Source organism: Cyprinodon variegatus, unplaced genomic scaffold, assembly GCF_000732505.1.
Source record: "Cyprinodon variegatus isolate N-32 unplaced genomic scaffold, C_variegatus-1.0 Scaffold367, whole genome shotgun sequence".
In the NCBI taxonomy this organism is placed as follows: domain Eukaryota; kingdom Metazoa; phylum Chordata; class Actinopteri; order Cyprinodontiformes; family Cyprinodontidae; genus Cyprinodon; species Cyprinodon variegatus.
This window is the reverse complement of record NW_015150820.1, coordinates 409442-418434: the sequence shown is the minus strand read 5'-3', so window position 1 is coordinate 418434 and position 8993 is coordinate 409442. Positions and strand designations below refer to the sequence as shown.

General features: G+C 36.4%; 2 protein-coding genes across 3 annotated transcripts in view; one reads left to right on the top strand and one right to left on the bottom strand.

Moving 5' to 3' along the window:
• The first annotated feature begins 868 nt into the window (after positions 1-868).
• On the top strand, positions 869-5064 carry LOC107092099 (uncharacterized protein SYNPCC7002_A1628-like). 2 transcript variants are annotated; one of them, XM_015386388.1, is made up of 8 exons: positions 869-899; positions 1138-1281; positions 2567-2726; positions 2814-3010; positions 3104-3254; positions 3429-3545; positions 4775-4917; positions 5005-5064. In XM_015386388.1, exons 2-8 carry the CDS (start codon positions 1219-1221, stop codon positions 5026-5028), a joined length of 855 nt encoding a protein of 284 aa, XP_015241874.1. In that variant the 5' UTR covers positions 869-899; positions 1138-1218; the 3' UTR covers positions 5029-5064. The 2 variants fall into 2 exon arrangements, with proteins under 2 accessions (XP_015241874.1, XP_015241873.1); XM_015386387.1 differs by having other exon boundaries at positions 884-1028.
• A 2058-nt stretch (positions 5065-7122) lies between these two features.
• The window catches only part of kiaa1456 (KIAA1456 ortholog), an 8218-nt gene continuing 6347 nt past the window's right edge, over positions 7123-8993 (bottom strand). Inside the window, exon 4 of the mRNA XM_015386382.1 lies at positions 7123-8829. Coding sequence (XP_015241868.1) covers positions 7871-8829 — 959 coding nt within the window. The 3' untranslated portion in view covers positions 7123-7870. The remainder of the gene's footprint in view (positions 8830-8993) is intronic.

The window sequence follows — 8993 nt, the reverse complement described above, 5'->3', positions numbered from 1 at the left end:
ATTTTCACCTACGCTTTCAGCCTAGGTTCAATAATGAATAACCAGATTGTTTTAAACAAATATGTGCCAGACACACATAATAAAGTTTTTAAAAAAATTAATAGTTATGTTTCTAGACAAGATTAGATTTTTTTTATTAATATTACTTCTACCCGCTTAGCCTGCCGTGCAACTGGATGTCTACTAACTACAGAGTAAACAGTATGAACTGTCACTGGAGGTACTTTACATATTTACATTACAAACTGTAAATATGGGTTTCATCAGGTTCATGTTGAGGCCATTTCATTTTGAAAAGTTTTTCGTAATTATATTAGTTATTTGTATTGATCCCTTTTTAAACCTCAATCTTTTAAATTTCACAATTTGCACAGAATTTCATATACTTAACAGCTTTGTAACATTTATTCAAATACCATTGTTTACACAGTACTCCTTGTCACCAAATACTCGAGTTATTTCATATATGGCTACCTCTGATTTTTACTTAAGCAAAGTATAATGAAACAATGCTTTTAAGCATAATTTTGGGGAACTCTACACCTAAACCAAAACATTTTTAATACGTGAAAAAAATGCGTCTATAAATGTAATACTGAACGGCTTCTGTAGTGATGAATAATAGACAGTAGAGGGCGACAAAGCATCACAACACAAAGCTATAGGGTTATTTATACTCCGTGGCTTAAGATGGCTGCAGCGAGAAAGATACCTTAAGAACAGTAAATAGAAAAAAAATCATCTTTTTTATTTTATTTCATTTATTTATTTATTATTATTATTTTTTCTTTTGTGGGAGAATTATCCACACTCCATACCGGTAGATGGCGGTAATGTGCATCAATAAGTTGCTTGCCAACCGCCATAACAAAAGAAGAAGAAGAAAAATGCCTTGTTAGGTAAGTGTCTTTTATTCACGATCAGAAATGACCTGCATGAAGATAATATTTTCCCAAACACGTCGCAATAGAATCGGAGGGCTTTTTGGAGTCGCTCTCTTCTCTGGTAGATTTTTCCACGCGGAGCTCGTAAGAACCAAAGATTTGATTGAATAATTTACAGATTGTTGCAAAAACAGTGAAGCAAGAGTTATGTTTCTGTTCCAGCCTATAAGTCTAACTGCTGTCTGCCCCTCAGATCAGATCCGAATCCAGCGCACTGCCTGTAATTCATCACAGCAAGTATGTGTGCGAGCTTCCCTCTAACCACAGGTTCCCAATGGCAAAGTTCCCAAGAGTTTTACACTTTTTACTGCAAGACCAAGTCATCACAGAGGAACAGGTGACAACAATAATAATAATTACTATTATTATAATCATCCACAAAACTCTCTCTTCTTTTTTTTCTTTTTTTACAAGGAAAACTAATTTTTGTTAATTTATTCTTAACATGCAGGTGTCCAGGCTTTATAAAGGTCTTTATCACCCCTTAGCAAAAAGTAGTTTATTCAAATGTACTAAAAGTGCACTAATTTCATACTTAAAATCAGGCAGTGCACTTAGAGTTTACTTATTCTAAACTATATTTCATATACTTAACAATAGTATAGTCAAGTGTACTTGACTATACTACTGCTTACTAAAGTATACTTTAAGTATACTTTAGTAAACTTAAATGTCCCATACTTCAAGTACACTAAAAGTACATTGTTCGGGTATACTTTCTAAACTTATACTTAAGTATTCTTAATAGAATTTACTTCAAGTATACTACTTTTTGCTAAGGGACTGGCTGCTTTTCTCACCAATTTTCATGCTTATTTATTGTACCTAACTATTTATAGTGCATCTGTTTGAGTTTAGAGTGAAAAGTTTCCTGTAAGGAACAGGAAGCCTATAGAATAACACACATAAAAAACTGGTATAGGGCCACATTAAATCTTTTATGAACTCTTTTAATGTTTATCATACACAGGGGCGGAGCTAGATGGGGGGCCATGGCCACCCTTTGCCAATCTGTGGCCACCCCTACAATTTTTTTCCCTTCTAATACAGATGGTGGCAGCAGTAAAACTCTCAAGTGGAATATTCATTTCAATTTTTCATATATTACTCACTATTTTTTCATGTATAATTTCTTCACAATAAAAACACTGTGGTTAATTATGAACATCAATATACTAACTTTAAAGATTCAGAACTAGATTTTGTGTTATATGGGGTAAAGAGAAAATTATGTGTCTCTGCAAGTCATCTAGGAGTGTTCAGTGAAATCATGGATAAATAACTATTTTAATAAAAACATATTAAATAATTAATGTATGTAGATATTTGTACTTGTAAATATCAATTTTATGCAGAATGATTATTGATAAAAGTAGGTAAGTAATGACAATAAAAAAATGATGTTTGCCGAGGCCGACTGGGGTTAAAGGAGACGGAAGCAGAGATACAAAAAGCAGCTGTAACAGTTGACATAACAGCAATACTTCGCAAAAGTTCACATGCCTTGAGTTTTTACAGATTTTAGTAGAGCTAACACAAGGTAGTGCTCAAGGGATATAAAAATCAGAATTGGAAAAATAGGGAAATTTTCTGTTCATTTGCATCTCCGTCCTCCACAGTAGGTGTGGATTCCAGAGATTGCATCGAAGGATTTGCTCAGCGGTGTGCACTCTGAGGATTACCTGAACAACTTTTTAAATGGGAGAATAAATGAGCAAGAACAGCGAAGGACAGGATTCCCCTGGAGCGAGGGCATCGTGCAGAGGTGTCGATATGAAACGGGTAAGAAGTACAAAGTTTGTGCAGAAGACCCAACTACTTACATATATTTTATAGAGATGCTCTTAACCACACTGAGTCTCCTGATAGGTGGGACTGTTCTTGCTGCTGAAGTTGCTCTGCAGAGGGGTCTGGCATGCAGTACGGCAGGGGGAACCCATCATGCTTTTCCCAGCTACGGCTCAGGGTTTTGTCTCCTCAATGACTTAGCAGTAGCAGCCAAATACATCAATGACAGTTCACCAAGGAAAAGGAAAGTTCTAATCGTGGATTTGGATGTGCATCAGGTGGAGTTTAAGTCCTTTTTGCATCGATACCACCATTAAGTTTCATTTTATAGCATTAACTTTTCCCTAACCTCTATGTTTTTTGCCCTGCAGGGTGACGGCACTGCCTTTATATTCAAAGAAGAGCCTTCCGTATTTACGTTTTCGGTGCACTGTGGGAAAAATTTTCCCATCCGCAAACAACAGAGTGACCTGGATATCAGTGTGGACGATGGGATGGAGGATAAGGACTATCTCTCCACAGGCAAGTTCACAAACACCATAATTATGTATCTTAAATTCTACAGCAAGTTTATGTGGTGATGTAAAATGTGAACTTGTACTAAAAAGCAGAGAAATATTTTAACTTTAAAATACAGTATTGATTTTAATTATTAATGGTTTAAATAAACCATATTTCTGATTCTGTCATCAACAGTTGCAGACCACCTTCCCTGGCTGCTGCAGACTTTTCGTCCAGACTTGGTTCTGTATGACGCCGGTGTTGATCCGCATTGGGAAGATGAACTCGGAAGACTCCGTCTAACAGACCAAGGTACGTTTTTCTTCTCGCTTTCATTCAGATACCTTTACACACTCCTGAAATGTTCCAGAAGAACACAAAAGACATAAGCCAATTTTCTACATCTCAGCAATAAAATGTTTTGGGCATCAGAAGATGAGATGTTGCAAATCATCTCAGGTAGCCTCACATCTTATAAGCCAATTGATTGACTTTATGTATTTTTTTTTTTATATTATGAGTATTACACAGGGTTGTTGCACAGGGTGTTTACATGAGTAAAAATTATTTATATATATATATATAGTTATTGCACTGGGTGTAAAATAGTAATTACACATTATACATTGCAAAAGTTATGGTCGTTTTAGTGTCGCAATTGTTTTGAAGCAGTTGATCCTTTTCTTGATTTTTGCTAATATGGGTAATAAAACCCATTAGCTTTAATAATAGCCCCATAAGCTCTGTGGACAGACGCTGACCTGGCACTAACTTCTACATATAAACAGCTGCAAATGCCAATTCACTGCAATAGAAAAATCCTCTGATGTGCTAAATGCAAAAAAAGCCTGAACCAACAGGTTTCTTAGCTTACTTTGATAAGTAGAGCTCAATATTTCTTTTCGGGGCTGTTTTTGTATTAGTATTACAAGATATAGAAACAGTGTTCAAATTATTTTATCTATACCATCCTGCCATGAGAGGTAATTAATTAATTATTTATTGTTGGAACAGAAGCAGATTCCCACCATATGAGAGAACAGCTGCTGTCAAACAGGATTTGACTCATTTAAAACAAACAAAAGATTTCCAAAGGTCACCTTTAGCATCTTATGTTGGTAAGTTAGCATTGTTAGCTGCCAACCTGTTTCTCTGTATTCCATAAAGAATACGAACCCTCATTCTAGAGATTTCCATAAGCATTAGAATTGAGCAGCTTTGCTGCAGTATATGTTCTGCTATCGGCTGCTCCACCGATCTGTAGGAACATTAAACAGCAAAGTACAAATGTTTTGTGTTTCCTCTGATCGCATTTTCAAGTCCATCAGTTAGATCTAAAACAGGTTTGCTTTGGTTTTCACCCTGCAGTTATGATTTTCACACTCAATAGTGTTTTTGTTAGAGCAACTTTTTGGCGCGTTCAAGTGTGTGCTCCACTCATCGGAAAGATTTTAGAGTTTTTGAACCCTTTAAAGATCGTCATACCTGAGTTTGGTCACCAGATGATCTCCAAGAGCCGTACTGATAACAGTTTCTTCCAGGGCTGTACCAGAGGGATCTTTATGTGATGAAGACTGCGGTGAGCGCAGGTGTTCCTGTCGCTACCGTTATTGGCGGAGGATACTCTAGAGACATCGACAAACTGGCCCTCAGACACTCCATTGTCCACAGAGCAGCTTCTGAGGTGAAAAACTATCAGCTGTTTTAAGAAAGAATCATTTTTGCAGATAAAATGAGTGGTTATTGTATTTTTTTGTTCTCACTCTTTCAGGTTTGGAGGGAATGTGGAATGTGAAACCGTGTCAAAGACCTTTTAAACTGTGACGTTTTGGAAAAAACAACAACTTTGTAATGGATTAAATGTGTCTTTTCACTATTGTGGACTTTCAATAAAGTCGTCCCCCTGTGGCTGAAATTTTACTTTTCTTTTTAATTAAACACATTGCTGCAAACATAAAAAGATTTCTCATATAACAGCTGATATTGTATAAAAAAAAAGTCTTGGGAAAAATTGCAGAATTCAGTAAACTGATGCTCTACTTCCACTAAAGCTTTTTTGACTTGTGGACAGTCTTTATATATGCTTCTTATGTAATAGTCTTAAATTAAGAAATGTCTTAAAAGGTCTAATTCAATAAAACGTAGATTCCCCATTCTTATAAACATTTTAAAAAGAGGGACCAAGGTGGGATTGTAGCAGAGAAGCCTCACAATCCAGACCCGCAGACCTTTGCTGCATGTCTCCTTGCCTGTCATCAAGGCCCTTACGGGGCCAAAGCCACATAATTGGGAAAAAAACAACAAAAAATAGCTAGAATATGGTATTAATGGTAAAGATGTTTTGATGCTTATCAAACTTGATTTTTTGAGAGATATTTACAGTATCTGATATTCCAGAGGAGTCGTGACCCAAAAAGTTGAAAGCATTTCTAATGCTCATTAAATGGTCCAGTAGCTAAATGAATGCTGGCTAAGTATCAGGAAGGACACACAAATGGAACCTCGATGCCTGAGGCGAAAGTCATTAAGTCAGAATCCTTAAACTCGGCTCTTCAGTAGCATCTTTATTGCTTCATTTGAATTCCTTAGCAGTCGAATATGCGGGGAAATTCTCATTTCCATTTCACACTTTTTAGGCCATAGACACAGCAGAGTGAGAACCAAAAAAGAAAAAAAAAAGAGAAAAATTGTAAGTTTCAAAACAGTAACTGCACAGAAATGGTGGTATTACTTCAGTTCTGACTGTGCTACTGTAACTCATTAACCTCTTAGACTTATTCATTTATTATTATCCTTTACTTATACAAGTAAAAAACAAATGCAGTCTCTGGTCTTTTTGTATATTTTGTAAAGTGATTGTGTCACTGTTCTGCTCTGATTATGTGAACAGATATCCCTCATCTGTGTGCATTGCTATTCACTGGCATGTAGAATAAGAGAACAGACAAAGGGGAGATCTATATAGAAAGTTTCAAGTCAGAATGTCTACTAGCATGCAATGCTTTAGCAGCAGCTTAGAAAGCTTAACACCAAGAAAAAAAAAAAAACAGTGATTGAATACATCTAATCTCTTTAGGTATTGGTAATGTATGTTCAAATGGAGTGTGTAATCAAAAAAAAATAAAAAAAACAATATAAACATATTATATGGATCTAAATTAATCTTAAATTGTGTTAAATGTACCAAATAAGGGAAATGCTAATCTGGAATCAGATATTTTTTAATACTGATCATATCAGATCTAAATAGCACAAATATTCAAACTGAAAAAGCAGGGGTACTAATACGATGTCTTGTTGGATGCCTTTGGATTCCTGACAAAAATATTCATGAGAAATTGTCTTTTATGCGCTCTGATAAATACTTAATGACTGCAACATAATTATGAGCAAAATAACTGAATAAGAGCAAAGACATTAAGAATGATAAAGTACCCATACTACATTGATCCACACACACTTTTATTAAAAAGAAATGCATTCTTCTTGGCACAATGACAAAATATAAGCATTTAAACATTTAAGTGTCACTTTTTTCATGCCATGTATTGACATGAAGCAGTGACATGGTAGTGGTACAGTGCAATGTTTCATTCACAGTTAATGAGGCAGTTTATTTGCTGAAATTTTCAGCTCGTTATGAGACATTATGCAGCTGTTTCTGATATTAGCATCTAACACAAGAAACACCAGGATTTTAGAAGACCTTCTAAACAGTTCAGAGCACTAACTGGAAAATAAATGACTTACAGTTTCTTTCAAAAGTATTCATACCCCAAAGTTCAATATAATTTATGTATGATTTAATAACAGACAAACACAGTAGCACATTTTTAAATTAAAATGATGAAGATTGGCTTATATTTTCACTCTGAAATCATGTAGAATCATGTTGTGGGTTTGCCAGATTTTTTTTTGTTTTTTGGGATTTTTTTAAATAAAAATAAACTTAGCATCATATCTCTATTGCTTTAGGATTAGGTACTACCATCACACAAAAATCCAAAATAGAACACATCAAAGTCTGTGGTTTTCACTTATAAAGATGAAAACATTTTGAAGGAATATTAATACTTTTGTAAGGAACTGTATGAGTCTTTATGAGACATCTAACATAGAACAGTTATGGATGCCTGCTGTTCGTTTAGCTCTACATACTAGGAGGTAATAACCCAGTATTCAAATAAAAAAATACATTAAAATATCACCACAGAAATAAACCAAAAACCAAAAGCAATGGAAATTTATACTGTCAATCTGTCTTATGTTGCTTTCAATTTCCCCCTTAAAAATGGAAAATTATGCAACCATCATCATCTCCCTTTAAAAAAGTCCTTTTTTAAAAGCAATTAAATAAATAGAAAAATTAAAGGTGGGACACAAGAGCCCCATTTCCACCCTCTTGCCTTTATACAGAATACCTACTTTAAAAAAAGGATTTGTATTATGCCTGTATCTTAATCAGTGCTAATAAAATTGTAAAATCATACCTTTCTCAGTAGAGAAGTTCAGCAGAGTGTCAGAGGCCTGATGGAAGCTACAGCTGCACATTTACAGACATTTTATTCCCTAAAAGTTTCAGTGTTGATGCAAGTGGTACAGTGCTAAAAAGTTGGGCTAATCACCCTGATTTAAAATCAGATTTTCCATAACTGAACCTTCTCTGCCACCACACACCAGTTGGCATGGTCAAAGTAGCTGTGGATCACATGGAGCTCTTCAACGTGATGCTCTATGAGCTCTGCCAGCTCTCCGTCTCTAAAGACATGATAGTACCTCAGACAGGAACCTTCCACCTGCTCCTCGCTCCCCTCAGGACTCTGTGTCCCTTCGTGTTGCTGTGTTTCTATGGTCTCCTTGATGCTTTGATCTTCACACTCCTTCATATCCTCCCGCTGGAAGGAAATAAGATCTGGCAGAGCTAGTGAGCCACACTCTGGAGCCAATGATATTGAGATGCTTTTATTTTCTCTGCCATTACTGTAGGTTGGGTTACTGGGGCCTCCTGGATCAGTCTGACCTTTGTGTGGGTCCATGTCTGAGTCAAAAACATCCTCCTCTGATCCGATTGCAGATGGAGGGGAAAAAAAACTTGAGACCTGCTTGATGAGGCTTCGTCCTCTCGCTCGCTGGTTGGTCTTACTCCCCTCATTTTCATCTGCGGGTGATACTAAATGCCTCAGGTCTCTGGATGATGGCCAGGAGATAGCTAGGCTTCCAAAGTCAAACACCGAATCCAGAGACCTGGAGAAGAACCACAGTTTCTGCGTCTTCTTCTGCGGCAACGGCTGGGTCACATCTTCGTCTGCCACAGAGGACGTGCTTCTAACCTTCCTGTAATTTTCAGTGCTGTCTAGAATTTCACTCACACTCTGTGCTGTGGCTCGTCTTCTGGGTTTGGCATCTTCTCTGTTGAAGCCGGAAGTCAAATGAGGGTTGGGGTTCCAGGGAACGAAGATGTCTTGTTTTTCAAATTTCCTCCGTTTCTGCTCCATGGCCCACACGTAGATCATGATGCGTCCTCCAACCCGCAGAGTGCGAGCCATCTCCTTTATTGCCCGAATGCGACGCTCTTTGGTGGAAAAATGATGGATGACTGTGCAAAAACAAAGAGTATTTTTTCAAAACATATCCCTAACTGTGAAAAGAGAATATTTTTCAGAATATATTCCTTAACTATGCAAAAACAAAGAGCATTTTACAGGATATATCCCTAAATGTGCAAAAACAAAGAGTATTTTTTCAAAACATATCCCTAAC